This window comes from Geospiza fortis, unplaced genomic scaffold, assembly GCF_000277835.1.
Source record: "Geospiza fortis unplaced genomic scaffold, GeoFor_1.0 scaffold41, whole genome shotgun sequence".
Classification (NCBI taxonomy): domain Eukaryota; kingdom Metazoa; phylum Chordata; class Aves; order Passeriformes; family Thraupidae; genus Geospiza; species Geospiza fortis.
In genome coordinates this window covers 4230028-4254837 of record NW_005054299.1, presented here as the reverse complement: position 1 = coordinate 4254837, position 24810 = coordinate 4230028, and the positions used below count along the sequence as shown (strand labels likewise).

General features: G+C 42.8%; 2 protein-coding genes across 2 annotated transcripts in view; one reads left to right on the top strand and one right to left on the bottom strand.

The window, feature by feature from the left end:
• Nucleotides 1-75, bottom strand: part of INTS7 (integrator complex subunit 7) — a 25663-nt gene extending 25588 nt beyond the window's left edge. Inside the window, exon 1 of the mRNA XM_005416168.2 lies at nt 60-75. Coding sequence (XP_005416225.2) covers nt 60-75 — 16 coding nt within the window. The remainder of the gene's footprint in view (nt 1-59) is intronic.
• On the top strand, nt 53-24583 carry DTL (denticleless E3 ubiquitin protein ligase homolog). The gene is made up of 14 exons (XM_005416296.2): nt 53-172; nt 989-1087; nt 1416-1477; nt 1568-1688; nt 2152-2217; nt 3331-3446; nt 4223-4296; nt 5205-5308; nt 6217-6321; nt 8815-8927; nt 12428-12517; nt 14311-14449; nt 18628-19499; nt 20959-24583. The coding sequence occupies exons 1-14, from the start codon at nt 136-138 to the stop codon at nt 21025-21027; spliced, it is 2067 nt and encodes a 688-aa protein (XP_005416353.1). The 5' UTR covers nt 53-135; the 3' UTR covers nt 21028-24583.
• The last annotated feature ends 227 nt before the right edge of the window (nt 24584-24810 follow it).

Genomic DNA, 24810 nt, shown 5'->3' with positions numbered 1-24810 from the left:
AGCCTGTGGTGTCTGAGGCGCTTATGGTCCGTCTGTCCCGTTGTAGGTCGGTCCTCAGCGCTTCCACTGCAGCATCTCTTGGAGAGCTACCAGTGCAGCCGAGAAGATGACCACCTGTGTTACGGGGAAACGGGAATGCCGGTCCCTCCTTTCGGCTGCACGTTTTCTACAGGTAAAGCCCTTTTGTGGGGCCAGGGTATGGGCTTTGTTTTCAGCAGTTTGTTGTTTTAAAGCCACCTTGCTCCTACAGTCTGCTTGCTCCTGCACGTGATAAACTTCGGATTGTGGTGCACCTAGATACTGATGGAAAGTATTCCCTCAAAGAAGCAACTGTAAAGCATTTATTTTAGTGTCTCTTTGTTTCATCTGTGTGTGCTTCAAGGTGTGTCCTCTTGGTGACAGTGTGAGGCTACATAGGTAAAAAACTGGGCTTTGTTCAAAATATATAAAAGCTATAATAGGGTGGAGAACATTAGGTAGAAATCAGAGGTGGATGGATGTCACCAGGCTGTGCTGTACACACAGCATTTCCCCATGATGGGGGAAAGGAGTGAGCAATGAAGCTCCTGTATCTTTAAGGCAAAATATCTTCATTTGTTGTGCTCTAGTTTTGGCATGAGATTTTACATTTCTCTAAGGTGGCTTCCTACTTTTCCAAGTCAGATCACGGAAAATGCTGGAGGCTGTAGATGATAGGTACTCTAGATACAGAAAACTGTAACTAGAAAACTATTATAGCTGGTGAAAGAGGTATTATCTCAAAAGTTGCTTCTGGAGCCATTTGATTGCCCATGTATAATCATTCCTGAATGGAGCATCTAGAAAAAATGCTTGCTAGTATTTCACTTAGGTTGCTATGTAAATGCTGTTGGTTTCACAGCTTTATGTTTGCTGCATTCCCTATTTAAAGCATCTGTGGCTTTCACAAAGAGCCTGGGCATGATTCTGTACTAGCTACATAATATAATACGTTTTAATTTCTTTTCAGCCCCAAATTTGGAGCACATCCTGGCAGTTGCAAATGAAGAAGGGTTTGTTAGACTGTATGATACTGAAACACAGACCACCAGCAAGCTCATCTTTAAAGGTAGATGTCGTACAGAAGGTGATCTTCATTTGATGTGACAGGTGTGGGATTTGCTGGAATCAAAAAGAGCTTTTTGCAAGTCCTTAAAACATAAATTGTAGGCAGTACTTTATTCCTTCCACATACTTTGCTGAGGCTTCTCTACAAAGCAGCAGCATGAATGTGCTCTTAAATCAGCAGTAGTAGATGAATTGTTCTGTATTGTCTTTCATGCCTAAGGCAAACTGTTGACAAGATTTCTGATTTCAGTGTCTGATGTCATTTAGTCTTCTGCAAAATACCATGCTACAATGCACTGAACTAATCTTGGCTTTTGTTTTCTTTTTAGAATGGCAGGCTCACTCAAATGCTGTATTTGACCTTGCCTGGGTGCCAGGGGAACACAGGATTGTAAGCAGTTTTTTGCCATCTGACTTTTTTTTAATGCTTTGGCAACTGTGTGCAGAAAATGATTTAAGCTTTCTATTTTTCCCTCTGAAGGTCACTGCTTCAGGAGATCAGACAGCAAAGGTGTGGGATGTGAGAGCTGGCGAGCTTCTTGGCATATGCAAAGGTCACCAGTGTAGCCTCAAGTCAGTTGCTTTTTCGAGGTTTGAGAAAGGTAAATGTTGATATTACCTGTTGTCTGTTTTCCCCTTCTTCTTTGCCCCTGGCAAAGTACTTTAAGGGTTAAAAAAAGGCTTTGGAAACTGACAGGTACCCATAGCACAGGCCTGAGCAGTGACCCAGCCAGGAAAGCAAAACTGTCTAGGTGGAGCTTGATAGTGTCCTGATGCTAAAATCTGCACGTTTCTGCTCTTGGGCAAAGATAAGATCTGCTTCCATACCCAAGTGTGTGAATATGCTTTCCATAAGCTGGTTTCTCTAGTGGCAGTAAGAAAAGGATAGCAAGAGTAAGGGAACAAGTCAAAAGCTTGGTAAAACAATGGCCTGGGTTTTGTATTTCCAGGACTGGCATCCCAAGCGTTGAGACAGGAGAGCCAGAAGTACATAGATGGTATTCTACTGCATTCAGTTAATTAAATAAATGCTTTTGGAAGCTAATAACACTTCTGTTCTCTCAGCTGTTTTCTGTACTGGAGGGAGAGATGGAAACATCATGGTTTGGGATACCAGGTGCAACAAAAAAGGTAAATAAACTTTCAGATATGTATCAGAAAAGCTTGGTGTCTCATGTAAAAGGACTGCTCAGATGAGCTGGTTGGACTGATACTTTTGACTACAATGTAGGCAGCAGAAGATTCTCAGATAACTGTACTGCTCTAGGTACTGTAAGGGGATAGAATGGGTATCTCTGCTATCTATGTATAATACATTTCTCCACTTTGCACCAGTCCCAGATGTGCAGCCTCAAACCACAGGCTGGTTTGATAATTCCCTGTGTGTAGGTAAGGAGGTGAGGCTGGACAGAATGCATCCCTGCAAGGGCAGGTGAGATAGGAGAGATTGCTTAGGTCAGAGCCATCCAGGGGGGTGAGGAAAAGCTGGAAAGGCTCCTGCCAGCGTAGGAAGGAAAGCAGAAACTGTAGAAAAAAGAGCTTGTGAGTGCTGGTAGCAACTCAATATATTGTGGTAACACCTACTATGAGTATGATGTGAGCTCATTCTGCTCCTCTTTGTCTCCTGGAGCTTTTCCTTCTCCAGCCCCTTCCCCTTATGCCATTTCCCAGTCCCCTGCTCTGCCACAGCAGTTTCTTTGCCTGTCTTGCTCTTCCATCTGTCCCAGGTTTCCTGGCTTTTCAAACAGGCAAGTGAAGGAAAAGTTGACTGACTCCACATGATTGAAGTGGAAGATGTAGGAAAAAAAATAGAAAAGTTGCCTTACTCTAGTAAGGCAGTACACTTCATAAGGTAACAGACAAAAGGCTGAACATGAAATTATAAAATAGAGTGGAAAAGCACTGGACATCTTCCAGTGAGTCAGTTCTGCTTGGGATGAGGTGGGTTGAACACTCCAGACCAGTATGCCTGTGAAAAAAAGACCAAGAGGTAATGATTTCCAGAGGCAGCCTGCCTAGATCAGTTTTAGTTTCATTGTCCATGCTACACTGACCTCTAGCTTTTTGCAGTGTGTTCTTCTCACTGGTTTTGTATGTAATTAATTTTTGTTTTCAGAATACAGTAATTTTAAAGGTTAACCTAAGCCACCTTTTAGTTCTAATCCCAAATTGATGCCTGTTTTATTAAAGTGATAGCAAAATTGCATGTAAACTACTAATTGAGGTGTCTTTGATTTCCTTCAGATGGCTTTTACAGGCAGGTAAATCAAATCAGTGGAGCACACAATGTGGCTGACAAGCAGACTCCTTCCAAACCCAAGAAGAAGAGGCAGAACCTGAGAGGACTTGCTCCCTTGGTGGTGGGTGTCTGGGCAACAAACAAAATGTCTCTTCTGGGGACAGTGTTATTCACAGAATTCTTCCTGAATAAATATAGTGAGAAATATGTGGCTTGTATGTGGTAAATGCTTTCATTTATCTTTGCAGAGATGAGATTTTTTTGTCATGGTCATTTGCAATGGCTAATTTTAGATATTGTTTAGTTGCCTAACAACCCATGTGCCATAAAAAAAATGCTTTCATTTATCTTTGCAGAGATAGGGTTTTTTGTCATGGTCATTTGCAGTGGCTAATTTTAGACATAGTTGCCTAACAACCCATGCGCCATAAAAGCCAACTTTGGGCAAATGCTATGTGAAAATATATGTTGGTTTTTTCCCCTCCCCAAGGAGGAAAGGAGTGGCCAGCATTCCCTTTTTGAGGGGAGAGATATGGAGAGTTGTAAATTTTTTTTTCTGTCTTTTTATTTTTTTGCCCCCTTAATTTGACCAGACAAATTACTGTCTTACTGGAGTAAGGACTGATCATTTCTAATCTATTAGACCTTGAGATGAAGGCAGCTCTCTTATCTGTGAGCTGAAAGATGTAATCTCAAACTGCTGCCCAAACACTTACCTCTCAGTGGCAATTTCACTGGTGGGAGTGTTCAAAGCATTGTTGTGTCCTAAATGACATCTGCTGTTTCTGTGTTCTGCTGCCTGGCTAGGAGGAGGTTTTCCCTGCATTCACATGGCCTTGAACTAAGATCTTGCTGACCTTAAAAGAAAATAAATTTCTTTTTTCTTCTCTTTTTAAGGATTTCCAGCAGAGTGTAACTGTGGTACTGCTTCAAGATGAGCATACTCTTATCTCTGCAGGAGCTGTTGATGGGTAAGGAGGGAGGATGCCTGCTTTCCTGTCTATTCTGTGTGCTCAGTGGCATAAAAAGATTGGGAGATTTTCCTCTCTAAGATCACTCAGTGGCCAACAAGGCCTAGAGCTACTGCTAGGTGGAATCAACAGCTATGCTGCCAGCTTGCATTGGCTTTACTCCCTTACTGGGGATTGCAGTACTGGACAAACTGTGATATGTGGTAAATGCTCATTTTAATCTTAGCTATGGGGCAGAATGAGAGCAATTCTTCCCTCTCTCTATTCTCATGGACTTATGAGACCATACATAGACAGGCTATTGTTAGACAGCCTTTATGGATGTGAGTGGGTGGTCAGGGCCTGGACACGTGTAGGCATGCTTGAGAAAATGTTGCTTTGAGTTACAAAAGATGCATTCTCTTAGGTGCCACATCCCTTGCAGCATCTTGGAGCTTGAGCAAACTCTCTTATTGATCAGCATGGGAATGATCCTCTTGGACTCTATTCTTTAGCAGGTTCCATGTGGTCAGAGCCTTTCTGAGGCAGATAAGATTGACTCTCCTGCCTATGGTTCATGAGAGACTTGCTCCCAAAGACCAAGTAAAAAAATTGGAAGACTTAATTTTTAAAACTACTTGTCAGAAGTGTAAATGCATCCATGTATTTCCTTTTACTAGTTGAAGGAAGTTGGCCTCTAGGCTCTCGTTCTGTCTTGCGTTAGTTACAGAAGGCAGTGCTGCCTCCTCACGCGTGGCCAGCAGAGCAATGTTTGGCTTTCAGCAGGGCTCTGCTCTGCTCAGCTGTTGTCTCCTTAGCACTGGACGCTCCTCAGTCATGAGCACCCTGATTTCTGTGCTCTTATAGGGTTGTATCAGCATGGGAAGGGAAACGAGGAAGCTGAAGGCACTGGTGCTTTTCTCTTGCAGTGTGATCAAGGTGTGGGACCTGCGCAGGAACTACGCAGCTTTCCGCCAGGACCCGCTGCCTGTGCGCTCCTTCTGCTACCCTGGGACCAGCACTCGCAGGCTTGGTGAGCACTGCACGTGGATTTGTTACAGTGCAGAGAGAATTGAAGAAGTACTGTCTGTGACATTTCTTATCTTTATAGCCAGCTGGCAAACTCTGCAGGGTATCTTGATTGCCAATGTCAAATTTTCAAGTTGAAGAGTGAACACGCTTGGCTTTTCTATCACTGCACCAATGATAAAAACTTGCAGAAGCTTCAGCAGTGCATTTTCATAAACAGAGTGGAGGAACAGTAGAGCTCTTGATGAGGAATTTAGCTAGTCATTTTGATAATGAGTAAAATTCAGATTGAACTTTTTTTGCATTGTATCTTGCAAAGACAACAGACTGGACTGGGTTTTTATATCATCACCCCTTGAAACTGTTATCAAAAACGATAGCACACTTGTCCATGTTTCTCTGTCTTCTTTTTAACTTCAATGCCTTACAGTGCTCTGATGCAAAACAGTAATTCCTGATGATTTGTCTGATCAATGTGGTAATGATCAGTGTCATTCCCAGGGAGGTAGTTGTGAAACACTTTGCCTGCAGGGAAAGATTTTTCTTGTACCTGAATTACAAGCAAATCAGAGAACAGCTTGTTCTACCAAAGCATGAGCTTCTTTATTTTTGGTCTCTGCTTCTACAATTGGTTGTTCCTGTTATCTATTTGAAACTATCAAATAAATCACTTGCCTGTTCTTAAGGTGCAATTCCCTTCTAAATCCTTTCCCTGAATCCTCATGAGAAAATGTAGATGTTATTCTAGAAACATTTCTTTTTCAGCAAGTGCTCTGTCAAACACAGAAACTTTACCATGACAATCTCATACATGTTACAGATCCTTTGCAAATTTCCTACTCTGGGCATTTCTTTGAGAATATCTCTTTTCCAAAGTTTTTTCTTCTGAAGAACTTCTCTCTTTCTCTGTAGGATATTCTAGCCTGGTTTTGGATTCCACTGGTGCTAATCTGTTTGCTAACTGCACTGATGACAGTATCTACATGTTCAATATGACAAGCTTAAGGACCACTCCAGGTAAGCATGATATCTGTGCAAAAAGTATAGATGTTACAGAGACTAGAAAGGCAAGTTTGTCTCTCTGACACAGAGAGACAGAGACCAGGTTCAACATGAAGGAAACCTGTTCCATGCTCTCATCTCTAAAGCTATGCAGGACAGATCCACATTTTATGTTAAGCCCTCCACATGAGATTAATAGCAGATACAGGTTCACCCAGACAGAGACTGCTGGTAGTTTGCCTGTTAGCTCTAGTTATCCAGTGAGGAATGGCTACTATCTGGCCTGAAGCAAGTCTGAATTCTGTGCTTACTGGCAGTCACTGGTTTTTCAGACTTTTAGATATGAAAAGTGATCACCTGATACCTTCAGATATTTTAAGGTGTCTTTTCAGTTTATCTTATACCACAGTTTCTGGAAGAAAGGATCCCCAGCATATGAAAGAGGTGCTTCATCCTTTCAGATTCCTTCAGCTCTGGAGCTGTGACCTTTGCATGCACAAGAAGGCCCTGAGCCTTTGGTGCACGAAGCTGCTTTGCCACAGGCCAGTGGCAAAACTTGTTAGATGCATTCCAGCCAGACACATAATTTATTTTCCATTGCCTTTTCTCAGTCTCTCAGCTAACTGAAATTAAATGAACAATGTGTCCTTCTGTCTGCTCTTCAGGAAGGCAGTCTGGTAGGTGGGAATGCTTCCAGAGTGGAGAAGTGCTGCAAGTAGTAAATATGAATAGCTTGGTTGTTGAGGTTAACCCTGGCTGCTCTGTGGGGATGGGCTGTCTGTCCTGTCCCTCACAGGAGCAAGCTCTGGCTAGTGCAGCCCTTGGCCTCCTCATGGAGCTCTTGCCTTGTGTGTGCAGCCATGTGCAGCTCCGTGCTCCAGCTGGATGGAGCTCCTGTGCTATGGTGGTGTTCGCAGGGGTCTTAGGATGAGGGAAGAGACAAGGATCTGACTCCATGTTTCAGAAGGCTTGATTTATTATTTTATGATATTTATTATATTAAAACTATACTAAAAGAATAGAAGAAAGGATTTCATCAGAAGGCTAGCTAAGAATAGAAAAAGAATGGAATGATAACAAAAGCTTGTGTCTCGGACAGAGAGTCCGGACAGCTGGACTGTGATTGGCCATTAATTAGAAACAACCACGAGACCAATCACAGATCCACCTGTTGCATTCCACAGCAGCAGATAACCATTGTTTACATTTTGTTCCTGAGGCCTCTCAGCTTCTCAGGAGAAAAAATCCTAAGGAAAGGATTTTTCAGAAAATATCATGGCTACACTGTGCAGCCATGTGCAGCCCCGTGCTCCAGCTGGATGGAGCTCCTGTGCAGCCCCGTGCTCCAGCTGCATGGAGCCCCTGTGCTGCTCCCGCAGAGGGCAGTGCCCGCCTGCCCTGGGGCTGCCCTCCCCGGGGCTGCAGCTGCTCCCATCCAGCCCTGGGGCAGCTCTAGTTCACCAGAAAACCTCCTGTAACAGCACTTGCTGCCTGCTTTAGGAGGGATTTGCTGTCTGATGGCCCCTGCACCTCGAGAGCTGTGGGCAAAATAATCAAAGGGTCTTGCAGCTCTTCAAAGGCCACCGAAGGCAGCCACGCGTCCTCTTGGTCTGTGGGTTGTTTCCTCTCTGAGAGCCGCTACTGAAACAGGGCTGGAGGACAGGGAGCCAGCCCAGCCTGGGCTGCCCTGGGAAACCTGGACAGGACATGGTGCAGCCAAGCACTCCAGATCACACTCGGCTCTCGTGCCAGCGGAGGCCGTTGTGGTACAGCCATGTCAGCCATTTGGGGTGATGGTCTCAGGGCTTTAGCAAGCACGACTGAGGCTTTAAATACTGGAGAGCATGAATGACAAAATGCAAGTTTTATTGATGAAATAAAGCTTCTGGCAGTGGGAGGAAGGAGCAGCCAGTGCCTTTGTTGCCACCTGGCTCTCACACCAGTGGAGGCCTTTGTGGTAGGGCCATGTCAGCCATTTGGGGTGATGGTCCCAGGGCTTTAGCAAACACTACTGAGGCTTTAAATACAGGAGAGCATGACTGATGAAATACAGATTTAATTGATGAAATAAAGCTCCTGGCAGCAGGAGGAAGGAGCAGCCAGTGCCTTTCTTGCCACCTGTGTGGAAGAAGGCTCCTGCTGTGGGACTGCCCTTGTTGATGGAGCAGGACTGGTGATGGCAGCTGAGGGAGGAGGAGACAGGGAACCTGAACCAGAGGAGTGGGGCAGCCCAGGTGAGGGCTGAGCCTGCTTGTCATACGGGTCAAGGTAGAGCTTTAATGAAACTGCTGTTGGTTTGTTTGTGAAGCCTGAAGGGCTCCAGTTGAATAATAAAAGCTTCCTGCTGCCAGAGCCCCAGAGCAAGGGAGCAGTGCAACCACTTTCTCCAAAGGATAAGTGGCTAGGCAGGAAAAGCCTGTAAGATCAGCCCTCCTTGCACAACTGACTCCAGGGCTATGCATTGAGTGGGGCTTTTACTGATTTTTGTATTTTATTTTCTCTTCACAGTGGCAGTTTTCAGTGGACACCAGAATTCCACCTTCTACATCAAATCCAGCACCAGCCCAGATGACCAGTTCCTGGTCAGTGGCTCGAGTGACTGCAATGCCTACATCTGGAAGGTGAGGCAGTGGGGGCAGCTGCTTTTGCTTTTCATGGTCACACAGAACACTCCTTGCTCCCCAATCCTACCCAAAGCAGCATGGGGCTAGCTCCTGGCATGCTGTGTCTGGAGTGTGTACGTTGCTGTCAAGGCTTCGTGTAATTGTTTAATGTGAAACAGAGCTAACCTCCTGCCATCAGTACATCTCTCATCACTGCTGCTTATTGCAAATTGCTGTTCTTAATCTGGTTTTAATGGGCATTAAAATCCTTTTTCAGTCCTGTTGATTCAGAGAGCTATGACAAGTAGACAGACAGTTCTCAGTTCATAGTTAGCAATGGAGCACATTAGCAGAAACCTAAAAGTTTAATTGTTTTAAAGGGCACACTTTCCCTCCACCTCTCCCTTTTCCAGCTCCAGCTTCAGACATGGCTTTTTCTCATGCTTAATTTACAGTTGTTAAAGCCTCTGTGTTACAGCAAGGGCTCACCAGAGCCTTCAGCAAAATTCCAAAGCACTGTCTGACAGCTGAGGGCCTTTGTCACTTAACATCTTGCAGTGATTTGCAGGAAATGCAAATGTCACCAAGATAGTAGCAGGCACCTCAGAATAAGGCATGCCTCAAGTTCTGTTCTTCACGTTCCTCATATGGGAACAGAGTGGACTTACTGAAGTAGAACAGACAGAAACCACAGATGACTGCCTATTACAGTTTTGGGATAACTTTTAGGGAGTGTTGACTTGTGTATCCGTTTCACAACGAGTTTGAAAGTCAAATACAAACCTTTCAGAGGAGCAGGTCAGCCTGCTGAGGCTGTGGTTTGAGCACGTAGCCTCTTTATTTTGGAGAACACTTGGAAGCAGCTGGGTGGCTCACTCAGTGGAGGCAGGAGTGTGGTAGCAGGATTACTGTGCCAAGTGGTGTAATTCTAACCTTCCTCGTGTTCTGTGCAAATTCAGCAAAAATGCCTGTGTGAGCTTGAGTTGCACATCCTGCATTCGTGTGTTTTGATACTCTCTTGGAACACAGGCTGGGACTCAGTTGAGAGCATTCAAGGATGTCATTATATCTCAAAATTTAAGCATTTGAGCACACTTAAAATGCATTAATGTAGGGAAGGCTTCTGTTGCTCTCACATATGAGTGACAGATCGTATTGCATACTTATAAAATAAATCATCAGATGATTACTTTTTATTTTAATACCATAGTCATATTAGAAAGTGGGACTTCCAGTGCATTTGTCTCTTTCAAGATCTGTAGTATTCAGAGGCTTCTTAATTTAGATGTTGACAGATTTGACTCTGAAACATATATATCTTTTCATGGCATGAGGATTTACTGTGCTGTGAAGAAAACCATGGTTAGATGATGCGTGAGTAGTTAACAGGTAATGTTATCAGGACCTTAAGGAGGAGCTCTTTCTGTATATAGAGAGGAATGAAATGCAGAGGAATACCTTTTCCACTTAGATGATTTCTTTGAGAAACTTTTGCAGCAGTGCTAAGTTTGTGTTTCAGTGAGAAACACTGTGGATAGAAGTTACTGCTGACAAGGATGCTGTTTCAGTCTGTTTTCATATACAAGTCACTTCCAGGCAATAAACACTTCTTTTGTTGTGTTAGGTTTGGTTTTATTTAAATTAGAAGTTCATCAACTGATGAACTCTCACTCTTGAATGACCATAAGATTATACAGGCTGAAGAGCAGAGAAATTTTTCTCCACAAAGATGGTACCTATCTGAGGTACCCTCCTGGTAATAAAACAATACCATTTGTAGATCTGTACTTCCATTGTTCTTTCAATCCTTTGATGTGGATCCCTCCCAGGAAACCATATCAAGTTACACTTTGGTGTGTCCCAGCCCTGGAATGGAGGTGCTTCTGTATGATATGGTGCACAAAGCCATAGACACCATTTTAGGCTGCATCTTGTAAATGGATCTAACAGCTGTTTCCAGTGAGGAGAGTAGCTAAAAAAGGTCTCATTTCCTAGGTTTCTCTTTTTAACCTTTCCACAATAGGCCTCACTTCCCCAACAATATCCTGTCAATTCTGGCACAAAAAGCAGCCTGTGTTGGGGCTAATCCTGACTTACCATGCAGACTGCCTGACGGTCTTCTGCCAAACACATGGACACAGCCATAACTCTGCACTCCTCTTTACTTCATATGAATGTAAATTGGGTGTAGTTCCTTTAATTTACACTGCTATAGTGTAAAACCACTGTGTCCTAGAAACAGTAATTCCCTTCCTCTGCTTTCCTTCCAGCAATCAGTGGCTACTGGACCACTGTTTTGGCTGCTATGAATGTATAATAGCAAGACTGCTATTAACTGTAAGTGAAGGTGTTCTCTGCACCAAGATCTCCTGTTTATTCCCTAAACAGGGATTTAATTTCCATTGCATGTTTTGGCAGTGAAGGGAATGCTCTAACCAAGGCATTTAGTGAATATTTAGTCAAGTGATTGCCTCTGTCATGCCAGGGGGAAAAAAGGGTCCCATTAGGATGAACCTGTTTGTATCAAAACAATTTAAGTTCTGAAGCTGCAGTTTTGCAGGCTGTTGTAGATGATCTACAAGAGAAAAATGTTGGTAAATCAGAAGCCTTCCCCAAAGTCTTGCATCTTCCTTTGAAAACTACATGTAACATCTACTCGTTTTCCCAGACAGTAAAGGATCTGTTCATTCCCTCAGTCATTTATGCAAATTCCCTTGATAAATCTCCCTTATAATGTCACATCAGTGATGGTGGCTCATAGCTCCAGAAAGGATTGCCTGCTGAAAGCAAGCAAAACCCTGTGTGTGTGTGTTCATGTGTGTGTGGTTTCTTCTTTGGGCCACTTAGTGCTGGCTTCAGCTCTGTCTGTCACTTACAGGAGCTGGAGTCAAAGATAAGTAGCAATACTGTAGAACAGGAGAAAGATTTTTTTTATGAAGAGTGTGAGAGAAATGGAGATCAGCTGAATGGATGCTAGTTACTGAGAGAGCTTTTCTCTGAATCCTAGGAGGGTCTCTGGTCCAGGTGATTGATTGGAGAAGGAATAGGTGCTTGGCAGTTGCACAAATGCCAGTTCTGAAGCCAGTGGAGGTTCATCTATGGGATTTTGTTGGCAGTGGTTTCATTTTTTTTAATAAACCATTGACCTGTGATTGGGAGATTGGTAAAATAGCAGCAAAATATATTTGCCTAACCTGATTCAAAGTATGAGCCTCCCAACATTTAAGCATCTTACTTGGAACAAGTAGAGGTATTTAAAACGCTTGTGTCATGTTTTGGGCTGTCAACTCAGGAGGCAGAATTCCTGTGTGTAGCAGGAATTGAACAAATGTTTCCATGAACTGCTTCTTAGGACTTCCTCAGTTGTTGCCTCATGATGACAGGCTGAGAGCATTTCATACAGGAAAGATGGGAAGTGTCCATATGCTTCACAGGTGGGATATGGGGTTTTTCTTGGAGATGTATATTAGGCTGTGTGCCTTCTGACTGTTTGCCTGTTTTTCTGTGGAATTTTTAAGGTTTCTGAGCCCAGCCTTCCTCCACGGATACTCCTTGGTCACTCTCAGGAAGTTACCTCCATTGCCTGGTGTCCTTCAGACTTCACTAAGGTTTGTCTTCTGCAAAATGGTTTTTACTGGGAAACAATGGATGTGATGTGACAACATCTGCTTTTCAAAATGACAGCAGCATTTGTTGTTTTGGAGGAAATTTTTAGTCAATCAGTTCTAAAATGTTCACTTAGGAAACAGTAATTCAACATTGTCATATTAGCACAATGTATCAGAACCTTTTTATTCTTTTCAGATAATTCTGGCTAATTGAGAAATCCTAAGAAATTGCAAATCAGTAAAGACCTCTCCTGATGAGAGCTTGATACTACCTATAAGAGACAAGATAATGAAATCATTTAATCAGGGCTTTCATAAGCCAAAGGCTTGTTTTGTTGTTCCATATTCACATCTTCCCTTCCCTCTGATCATTGATACATCTGCTAGTCTTGTACAGAGTGGCAACAAGTTTTGAATGCCCTTTAAAAACTTTAAAAACATATGGACTTTTTTCACTGTGACCTCTTTTCAAAATCTGAGCTGCTTTTATGACAAAAGGAGCCTCCAGTGAAATTGGGTCAGTAGTTATGCACCAGGTGTCACTGAAAGGAAAACAACTGGAGTAGGAAGTTGGCTCAAATGTTTGGCCTAGCTCAAGACTAGAAATAACCCTGAAAAATCCTGAGCAGTGTCCTAACAACAGCCAGAGTTCCTTCCACCCCACAATGTTAAAGAAGTCAGCTTCTTTACCTAGCTTCCATTGCAGCACCAGAGCTTCAGAAATGCATTACAGTGTAGGAGGGTGGGAGTCTTGCAGGGAAACATCAGGAATTGTTCTCGTTGTGCAAGATGCACAATATGAGAACTGGCATGTCAGATGAAATCTGTGATCTAGAGGTAGCCCAGCATCCTCACCATGATGTGTTGGAAATGCAGACCAATTCAGCCTTTCAAATTGTTACTGACACAGGGAAGAAATAGGCAGCCATTGTTCAGATGCCAGAGCTTGAGGAAAAGTGGAAAATATGGAGCTAAGACAGGTCAGGAAGCTGCTTGGTGTGATTTGAGAAGCAAGGTTGCTTTTGGTAGGGACAACATTGGTGTGACAAAAGTCAGAGTAGAGACACTTGCCCCATTCTGATTGCTGTGAACTTTCACCACAGAATTTCCTTTTTCTTTGTACTGGTTGATTCCCTGCTGAGTCACCAGCTAATCTGCCTGAAGATAGCCATAAAGTGTGGGTTAGATGGGTGCTGCTCCTTTGGTCAGGATTCCAGGGATCTTTTTGGAGCACGTGATGCTGCAGCAGGGCTCTAGAGCTGTGTCCCTGGCAGAGTTGAGTTCTCTGCCAGGTACTGCTGACATCTGACTCCGAAGAGATAGCACAGCTTATGCAGCCATCCAGTGTCACCTTCTCGGTGTGCTGCAAATGTTTGTCCCGAGGCAGAAGATGTCCTCAGCAAAAGAGGCAGATTAAGGTGCAGGTGCACAAAGGATTGTGGCTGCTTTTGTCTACCAAGGGTTGCAAATCCCAAAATGTGCTGTGCCCTGAGCAGAGCAGTGTCTCTTACATAGCCATGTGAAGCAAATGGTTGGTGGTGGTTGAGATTTCTAGAGCAGAAAGACATGGATGCAGCAGCCTTGCCTGCTTTAAAATAAATACTGCTGCCTGGTGCAGTAATGAAACAGAGTTGGGTTATTTTCACTCTTTAATGGTCTATCTTGTACTCCTTCAGCCAAGCTTCACCATCATTCATACTGGTGTGGTGTGTTGGATGAAGCTGTTCCAGTTCACTCAGCCAGTGATCCATAGGATGTGCCCTGGTCACTCTAACCCACACATTTATACTTAGATTGCCACATGCTCTGATGACAACACTGTGAGGATTTGGCGCCTACAACGATGTCCTGGGGAAGAGAAATCAGTATCCACAAAAGCCAACCTGGTGGGCTGGGTCACTCAGAAGAAACCAGAAGAACAGCATGGAGCAGGTAAGGCCCATGAGCTGAGGTACCTTGCTCTGCCACATGGCTGCTGAATTTTGTCTGTTCTCTGTACCAACAAAAGACTTTGGCTTGTCTTACTAGCCTTCTGAGGTTTTACTCATATTAGGCAATTACTCATATAGCCAGACAAGCCCTTCTATTTGTAAATACTTCTGCCATCAACAGGACAAGCTGGCTGAAGTAGCTTACAAGTATGGCAAAGTCTGTCAAAGCAGATATTCATTGACACAGCTTGTTGGGCAGCCAGATCTTCAGTGGGTTTCAGCAGAGTCTGATGATTGCACAGCCTAAGGAGATGTCACTGTAGCAAGAACTCACCCTTTTTTTTTATTTTCCTATCAGGTACTAACCAAGAGCAGTAAGATCATGTGCCTTTTCTAGTTTGGTAGTTTACCCAGCAAAGGGCTGACAGCACATGTAGAGCCTTGGAACTCTGACCTGTTTGCTTCTGCCTATAGTTGAACTGTGCACAGAGTTATTTCTCAGGTGCAGTTATCGATGTTGTCTCTCTTCAGCTCCAGTCAGTGGTACTGACCATATACAGCCAAATGAAATGCTGTGTAGTGAAAGTATTTCAAAAAACATGTAGGCAACTGTGATGATTGTAATGTCCCAGAATTAATCATCTATTCATGTTTTAAGTCTAGTGAGCAAATGCAGTACCTTTCTACAAAGCCTGGGCACTCAGACAAGTTGTGCAGCATGCTCTGAGCTAGCAAGCAGATGTGGGCTCTGTAGAGAAGGGAGTCACTAAGCAGGTGATTAGAGCAGAAGAAAGGAACCCTGATCATAATATTAACTTTGATTCGTCTGTAACCTGCATTTTGTTGCAGTAGAGTGGGTAAAAGGAGGAGAATTGCCCTCCCCTCAAAGTGAAGTAAGATGAGCTTCTCTGTAGAGTAGCTCTGAAACTGAGAATACAATAGCTTCCCAGCAGCTGCTGCTGTGACTTCCTGCATTCCACCTATCTTTTTGAGCCACCCTCCAAATGAATTTCATCTTGGCTAGCACAAATAAAGGCTGAAGGTCTCCAAATCCCACTAATGGGATAACATTACCTCTAACCTTTTGCCAATGAGTAACAAGTCTAGCAGGAAGTTTGCAGGACAATGGGAGGGAGAGTGCCAGGACCACTACATAGCTGGTAATTGTTTTGTGTGTGCAAAATTGTTTTGTTTTTTGAGCCTCCTCAGAGAGGACTCAAAAATATCTGTGTGTCCTAGTGAAAAAACAGAAGTAAGCATAGGTTTAGACCAAAAACATCAGACCTAAAGTATTTTATACACTAAGACCTTACAAGTCAGGTTTGGCAATAATACCAGAAAAAATTACTTATTTCTCCTTGCTCTTGCTGCATGAAAGTAACACAGGAGGGAAGAGGAAGTACACAGACACTGCAAACACAAGAGCAGGCTTCCTGCTGACCTTGGCTCTCAAACACAAAACACGTGCTGGTAGAATACAGGAGTTATCTGCAGAGACTAATTCAGGGCTGGCAAGCAGAGGACTATTTCAGACCTGCTGGGATGAATCTAGGTAGTTCCCCACCTATTTCTGATGAACAAATTAGGAGATTGAGGTTGTGTATTGATTGTTGACCTATTTCATCAAGTGTAGCAACCAGAGTTTCCTCTTTAGCAATTACTTTTGTGGTTTTTTTAAGTTGTACTACTTTCTCTGTGGTTTCATGTAGCCTAATTTCTGGAGCAGGCCTGTGCATGGATAGTTTCTGAGTCTTAAATCTGGAGATTGATAATACCACTCTAGAAGATTTGTAGGAGAGAAGGTAGGAAACATCCAAAATAACCTGCTTTGGTGTGATGGAGGTTGACTGGGTTGACTGCAGGTATTTGCAATGTTGTACCATGTACAGTGGCAGCATAAATGGAAACAGCTTCAAACTGGCCTGGTAGAAACCTGAATAATGCATGCAGTCTTAGGAAAAAAAAGCCTGATCTTCATATTCTTTATCTCAAATTTGTGTTTGCTTCTTGCCATGACACTTATCCTACTCCCAGGATAACTCTTTTTCCATTATCCAGTGTGTCCACAGCATAACTTTCAGACCAGTTTGGGATTCAAAGTGCTCATACCCAACTAGTCATGCAATATTTCTGCTGAATGAATTTGTAGCAATCATTATGGATCAAGAGTTGCTGAGCTTGCTGTTTTCTTTCCCCCTAGGAGCTTAGATTTTTGAGTGCAACTAACTTCCCAGCTGAGTTATTATTGTCTTGTAAGTGCTCATTAAACCAAAGATTAGGAGAAGAAATCTTGGCAGTAATATTTGCATAGCCCAGATATAAGCAAGTTTTTATGAAGCAGCATATTTTATCAGGAAAGGAGCCTTTAACTCTGTTTTTTTGTGTTGAAGTTATTTGTAGTGGGATCCTTTAATATGGGATCCTGTTAAGTTTTGTTCTGATGCAGCAGTACTTGTATTTTGGATACTAGTTAAACAATACAGTGAAAGGATCAGAAGAGTTTTAGTATGGTATATAACCGGGCCTGTAGGTGCTCACTCAACATGTTTGTGAGACAGCCCAGCACTGTAAAGAAACTGGCAGGTTGTTCACACTAGACTTCTCATTGTTCTAATGAAGTGCTTTATAGTGCAGTGCTGGTGCTCAGAGTGGGCAGTTTGGATTAAACCCCTGGTATACACAAAAATTTTAGTGGTCTTCTGCCCAGCAGTGGAAGTGCACAAAGGAACTTAAGGCACTGCCCCATTTAATTGCATCACCACGAGTTAGGTGAATGAGAAAGTATTGTATTTGCTGGGAATGTCCCAATGAAGGCAGGAATGATGAACCTGACTCTATGTTCTCAGAAGGCTAATTTATTACTTTATTATACTATATTATATTAAAGAATACTATACTAACTGTACTAAAGAATACAGAAAGGATACTTACTCCATGCTAAAAGGATAATAATGAAAACTTGTGACTCTCTCCAGAGTCCTGACACAGCTTGGCCCTGATTGGCCAAAGAATCAAAACAACTCACAGCAGAATCCAATGAAACAATCTCCAAACACATTCCACATGAGCAAAACAGAGGAGAAGCAAATGAGAGAAGAATTGTTTTCCTTTTCCCTGAGGCTTCTCAGCTTCCCAGGAGAAAAATCCTGGACAAAGGAATTTTTTCAGAGAATGTGAATGCCATAAGAAAGCAGGCATCTTACAAACCTACTAATGTGCTCCCTGTGGAAGGGGGCTGGAGATAAAAACATTGGAAAAAATTAAAATAACACTCTCTAATATTGCTGCAGACTGAGATTCCTACTGTGTATGATTCCCACTGTTGTTAGTGAGGTCCTTATGTCCCTAGCTATGACTGGTGTTTTCTGAGTGTTCAAAATTTCTCTTTTACAAGCAGGGCATTTATATCTTGGCTAGTGAGCTCAGAAGCCACTGTGAAATACCTGTTTGGGAATCATTTGTTGAGAGATTTTATTTCCTTTGGAATTAGGTCCTTGTTCAGTAGGTGAAGAATTTCTCAAGCTCCCTGGGTGTGGTAAATAACTACTGCCTCCATTCTAATACAGCATTGCAGAAAGTCCACCAGCAAAAAGGCAAGAGAACGAAAGTATGTTCTTCACTAAAAAAAATCTTTAAAATCTGCAGCCAGTAACAGCTGACCAGGAGCATTATTCACCTGCTAGGGCATCACAGTGTAAGGCTTCCTTGGTACTGTGAATAGCTGTGGGACCTGCTTGCATTACCTTTGTCCATCAGCTCAGTTATGGAGCTGTTAAAGATGCAGGGCAGGAGGGGATCAGCCTTTTTGCCAGGCAGTTGTCTGGAAAAGCAAAATCCAAAGCTCCAGCAAGGCAAGATACACTTGGAAGATTCAAGATGTGTTTTGTCTGGATTTTTTGGCTGTAGCTCATGTAAGAACTCTCACGACCAAAGAGATAGATGTCAGACATTACACAAATGTACTGCATTATGCTTTATCAGTGTGATACAGGCTTTTATAAAGGACTTGTACCAGTTTAACCAAAATCAGAGGGATTTATACAACTTCTTCAAAAGGGTATATCTGACCCACAGGGTCAGCAGATTCATCTCCTGGTTGGAAGGGGTGTTTTTTAAAAAGACTATCCTTAATTTGTTGTTCTGTGTTCCTCATCATACTACTCATTTCTCCCCTCCTAGGGCCAGCAGCCAGCCCACAGAGCACTCCTGCCAAGGCCCTGAGAGCGGGCAGTGTGTGCATTTCCTCACCACGGCCTGCTGCCTGTGCTCCCACCCACTGCGGAGACCTCCCGCTGCCCACCTGCACTCCCACTGCTGCTCCCAAAACCCCGACCGCCACAGCCTCCACCCCAGCCAAGCCACCTGCAGCCAGCCCCTCTGCATCCCCCAAACTGATCCCTTCCTCCAGAATGTCCATCAAACACTGGGTTACAAGGACTCCCTGCTCTTCTCCTCCAGAAGTGGAGAAAAAGGCTCCTTCTCCTAGAAAAGCCCTGGCAGAAGTCACCCAAGTCACCCAGGGCCTCCTGGAATCTGCTTGCCCTCCGCAAGTGCCACACTCACAGTTTGAAAAGCGTGCCAAGAGAAGGCTTGACTGCAGCAAGGAGGCTGATGCAGGGCAGAAGTGTCTGCAGGGCTGTAGCTGTGTGACTGAGCTGGACCATGCAGCTAAGAAATCCAAGCTGAATTTATGTCACTTGGTTCCAGACCAAAAAGCTTCTGATGAAGATTCTCTCAGCCTGGCTGACTTGTGTAACGACCATGAAAGCGCCAGCCACAGCCCAAAAGAGCCTTCCCTTTGTGGAAGCCATATTAATCCATCAGGCATTCAAACTTCCCCCCATCTTTTCAGATCTCCACGTGGGAAAGACACTGAGGTAGTAGATAAAGAGAACAGTTCTCCTGAAAGAAAAAATTGGTTGTCTGCTCTGGGAGAGAAGCTACGGATTGGCAGAGCTGGCAGCCAGAGCACATCCAACAGCCCCCTGCCATCCTGCAGCCCTGGTGCCAAGAGACATGAGTCTGTGGCAGTGGCCACTTCACCAAAAACTGTAAGTAGGGCAGCCAACAACATCCTCATGAAATAAGTTCTCCCTAGCTGCTGCTCTCCCTTGGTTTGTTCCCTCCTGCTCAGACACAAAGAATTATCTGATCCCTTTGACTATGGACAAAAGGGATGATTTCTGTCCTAATAAGCCAGATACATTAATGCTGTTATCTGCTAATCCTCTCCACTCAGGAACAGAATTTTTATGATGTGTCCTTCATTTTCAAGGGATTTAAGGCACACAGGAGCTCAGACATCCTTGCAGCTCCCAGCTGGATGTTAGAAGGATGTAGCCATCTTAAATAGAGCTCTACTCTGAGAGGCACAATAATGCCAACAGCTTTCCTGGCAGATCTCTTGTTTATGTGTTCACCATCATATCTGCCTGTTTATGTTATTGGAAAGACACTTAAACATTGGAAGAATTTGTTACCCATGTTAAGACTGGGGGGCATTAAATAATGCCTTCAGTTCCTTCAATGGAAAACTAAAAGAAAACAAGAAGTGTGCAAGAGTGAGAGGGCAGGATTTGACCTACGTCATCCTACTTTTGGTGTACAGGAAGGCTGGGACAGAGCTCATCCTAGGATCTGAAATTAAAGTTAAGCTTATAAAGCAGCTAAAAATGTTGGCATGAGGGCTTAACTAGGAAATTACAATTACATTTTCTAAAACAAACCAAACTTGACTTGTCCCTGAAACTGGACTCCCAAGTCCTCCAGTGTCTTTGACTGAGTCTCATTTCAGTAAATGTTAGGTAAATTTTCAGTCATCAAATTTTAGTTGTACTCTTGAATATCTGATGCTAAAAGTTGTTGCCATCATTGAGGCTTATCTCATTTCTTACCTGATTTCATCCCTTCCAACACTTCTATCAGATACGACCTGGGCAAAGCACCAGTCCTGAAGTTATTCATAGCAGCTGGACTCTTCATGTTGTGGTTGTACCAAGAAACCTTGGTTATAGGAAACCTACAACTGCTTGTGACTACTTGTGCTTTATGCTATACATGTTTAAACACAAGACAGAGATTTGCCCTGGAGAGAGATTACTATAGAACAATTACCTTTCCTGCCCAGTGTGCCCTGATTCAGAATTTGGGATGCTCCTGTGTTGTTCTCGTAGCCTGAGGGGATGCCAGGAATACCCAACAGCATTCACTGAATTTGCTGTATCTTGGAAGTCTGCAGCTCTCTTACCTGCTGTAGGGAAGCTGAAACTGCAGCTGGAGTGCATTTCTCATGGCAGTGGGACATCCCCAGGATTTAGACAGGGTTTCATGTAGATAGGAGGCCTCTTGCCTGTGAGACAGATTGTAGTACAGAACCTTTCGTTTACTCTCTTTGTTGGGAAGCTGAGCAAACTGGAGCAATGATGGAGGGGAGACTTTTGAGATTCCTGCAGCATATGAGCTGTTCACCTAAAAGCGTTTCATGCTAATTTTGGTTTTATTTCCTGCTAGGCTGCAGCCACTTCAGTTTCCATGAGGAAAATCTGCACATACTTCCACAGAAAGTCTCAGAATGACTGAAACAGCGTGTGGTGATTGCACCTGAGGGATGTTGACACCAGGCTATCAAGACCAGACTTACCAATGCCAACAACAATGCACCAGGATTACACAATTTGTTGTCAGACCTTCATAGACTTGAGGTTTTAGTCTTCCCATTTTTAAAGTTGTTATCAGTTGAAGTGAGCTGAGTGTGTAAAATCTACACAATACTTACTCATGGTCTCTTTCTGACTTAGGGTATGTAATTTTTTATAAACAAAGTATTTTTTACGTGGCAACTGTTCTAGTCCAAAGACAGACACAGCTCTGCTGTGTATTGTTGACAGGCACATATAGCTTGTCAGTTTATGATACTAATCTGCTGTTCAAACTGCCACTACTTTAGAGTAGTGTGTAAATCATTACACTCTCCTGAAAAGTAACTGTTGGAATGCATGTACAGAAATTTACTGGAGGTGCACTTGAGCCTCTTCATGCTGAATGGCATTTCTACAGTTATTCCTCTAGTACTGCAATGACTGCCTGCTTCCAGCAAGGAAGTTTGCTATGTGTTAATTAAATCTAAAAACCTTTTAAATAGCCCACATCCACCTGATGGTGACTATGGCGTAAGAAGAGACAAAGTTTTAATCAAGTATGTAATGCCTGTACTCCCCTTGCTATCCCCTTTCTTCTCTCACCCTGTAAACTGCTGTATTTACCTACTTAGCTGCCTCTTGAACCATCAGCACTACAGCTCTTAAGACCAAAAGTTTACCACTTTACTGAAATAAAATACTGGCAAGGTGTGTTCAAAGAATTAGTTTGATCTGTCCTAAGCAGGTATCCCTTAACAGCCCATTGCCAGTCAGCTCTTACAGGTTCAGCCTGTAGCAAAGGCATTAGTAACTGCTTATAACATACCTTCATAACAGTTTTATAATACAGTAGTTACAAAATAATACCTTGTAAATTGTAGGAGGAGCAATTGACATTTTAGAAAGCACTTGAGAGCATTTACATATTAATATTAAAGGCTTTGCCGTTGTAAGCTGTCCACACTGCTGATAGAACAAGGTCACTGAAGTGAGATCACTGGCTAATGACACTAATTCCTCAGCCTGCTTTTCCCAGGATCTTTTAGTAGAAGACCTCTATCTTATGTTGGAGCATTTACTCTGTTTTCTAGTGTAATCATTCCCATGAACTTCAAAACCAATAAAACCCTTTGGATCCCTATTATGTTTTTCCACTGCAGAAGAATTGAGATATATGAAGGAGATATGATTCCACTAACTTATGTTTTCTATCTTAAATTTTAACCTCTACTTTACAGTAACATTGGAAACTATGGTAGCTGAAAGGGATTAGAAGGAAACAAGCTGGTTTGTATTTTATGTAGTAGATTGTATTTTGCAAGGAAATAAATTACTTGAGAGAAAATGGCTTTTGTAAAAGGTCTGTTACAGCTATGAAGAAAAAGGAAATGTGTAATGTGCTTTTTTGAAAAAACTAAAAGTAGTTACTATCATGTTGCATCTTTTAGCATAAGCTCTTGTGTACAAATAGGGGCCAGGACAGCTTTCTCTTGTTTCCTGAATTACAGGCCATCATCCTATGAATGCTTCAGGCATTTTTTTATAGTTCTTCTTTAAAAAAATGGATTTTTAAAAAGTGACTACCTGAATAGAACTAGTATCTTAGGCAAAACAGGAATATAAAAAAATTAGCTAGTTTAATTTTAACCTACTTCTGGATATTGAAGTAGATGGAAGTAGTAGAAACATAACCTAAAATTAGTAGGTTTGGGATTTAATTCTGTCTTAATTTTAATTATTATAGCAACTTTGTGGAGTACAATCTGCCTTGCTTCAACCAGATTTTCATGCAGGATTCCTCCATGAAGTTTGTAAAAAACGTTGCAGAGTAAAGAAATATGAACCCTATTGAAGTACAAAAGAGTCACCAGACACATCAACAATAGATAGGATTTTGTGTTTCTCCACTCTTTCATAGTATTTTACTCTTCCAGAAATGTTCTGCAGCCAAACCACTATGTCCTGTATCTTATATATGTCTACCTAGAGAGGATATATAGTAATGGCTTACCACTTGGATGAATAATATTCCATGGGCATGTGAGATTTTCTTCTTTCAGAAGATGCTTGTTTAGTGGAACAACTTGTTTTGTTTTATGGACCACCAGGCATTTATTCCTTCATCTGAAGGTGGTGTCAACCTGGTTCAGAGTCTAGGACAATGAACTGATATGTTGATATGTCCAACTGCCTTGACCTTATCTGTGATAAAATCAAAATTGCAAAAGCACGGAAAAAATGCTGATACAAATCATATGTCAGCAAGCTATACCTCCGAGTTTTCTTTCCTTCTAAAGGATTTACAGAAACTCTGACCTCCATGTTTTATAATCAAATTAAGCCCTTTAAGATATTATTCCCAAATCCTATGGGTATGTAGATCCCACCGTATGTATCCTACAGGTTTTTCCAGGCAGATGATTGTGATTCCTGAAGTCCTGTCTCTGTCCTCAGTGTTTACCCTCTGACTGCCAAGTGGGATTTGAGACTGACCACAGCAGTTTCTGATGGTGCTATATCCAACAGCTGTTGCTGCTGCTCTGTTGGAAGTTGTGCCTCTCCTGCTTAGCTCTGAGCACCCAACCAGGTTGGATTTAGGGCAACTTGACAGCGACTGGGGCTAACCAGCCCTGCTGGCAAAACTGGCAAAAAAGGCAAAACTGAGCAGGCACTCCCAGGATCTGTACAGATGCATGGTCAGCAAGCCTGGGCAAGCATTTCTGCTGGGAACAGCACTCACTTAAGAGTCCCCTAGGGAAGCTAACTGCCAAGAAAACCTAAAATTTAATTGCCTCAGTTCCCTGCCTCAGCAGATAGTTACAGACCAAAACCATGGAGGGGACAGACATAAGCGTGTGGGGACAACATTGCCACCAAGGGGACTGTGCTGTTGAACTACCTCTTGATGTGTAGAGTTGGCTTCTAGTAGAGTTCCGCTTCTTGTTGGTGAGGGAGTGTTGAGTCTTCCTCTGGCATGGTTGTTTCTGCAGCCACTGAACATGGCTGGAATCTCCAGTATGGTCCATCTGACCTTTGAGTGTCCACCTTGTAACCTGACTACTGAGGAGGTAGAAAAACGCACCATCGTGGCATTGAAAAATGTTCTCTTTGCTCTCTGCACGTGGTATATCATTTCTTAAGAAGTTTTATTTAGAAATAGATGTTTCTCAGCCAGGGATTTGCCAAAAGCATTTGGTAGCTGGGTATTCTAGGATTTGTGTGTAATTCTTCTGAAGAGGCTCCTCAAGGTCAAATATTAAACATTTTCCATCACCAATATTTATTTTCCAGTAAATGGGAAATGGTGTTCATCTTCAGGTCCACTACAATCAAATTTCATTCTTTCCCTCCTGAAGCTGACCTAAACATTTTTCCAAGTGGAAATTATCACTCGGTTTCTCTTCACAGAACTCAGAACCCAATGGTTTGCATTTTTCCCTCTCTGATTTATGTATGGCCCAGATTACAAGAAATAAATTACATTGTGCTACTGTACAGTGTCCATGTGTTGTCCTTCAAAGAGCAGCTTTACCCATAACGAGCTGCTCTTCTGCTGCACTCCACAAAATGCCAAATACAATGCAAAGCATGGGTGAGGGGAAAGCAAACATTAAAGAGTCCATATGTAATTTCTTCTAAAATTACTCAAACATTTCATGTCCGTTGTTTTATAGAATAATGCATTGTTGATATGAGGACAGCATGAACCCAGAAGAGAAAAAGC

Excerpts from the sequence above, each read along its gene's own strand:
- DTL (XM_005416296.2), top strand. The coding sequence starts at position 136 with ATGCCGGTCCCTCCTTTCGGCTGCACGTTTTCTACAG. Across the intron at positions 1,088-1,415 it reads CAGCAAGCTCATCTTTAAAG|AATGGCAGGCTCACTCAAAT; the intron begins GTAGATGTCGTA and ends TTTTCTTTTTAG. Across the intron at positions 2,218-3,330 it reads TACCAGGTGCAACAAAAAAG|ATGGCTTTTACAGGCAGGTA; the intron begins GTAAATAAACTT and ends GATTTCCTTCAG.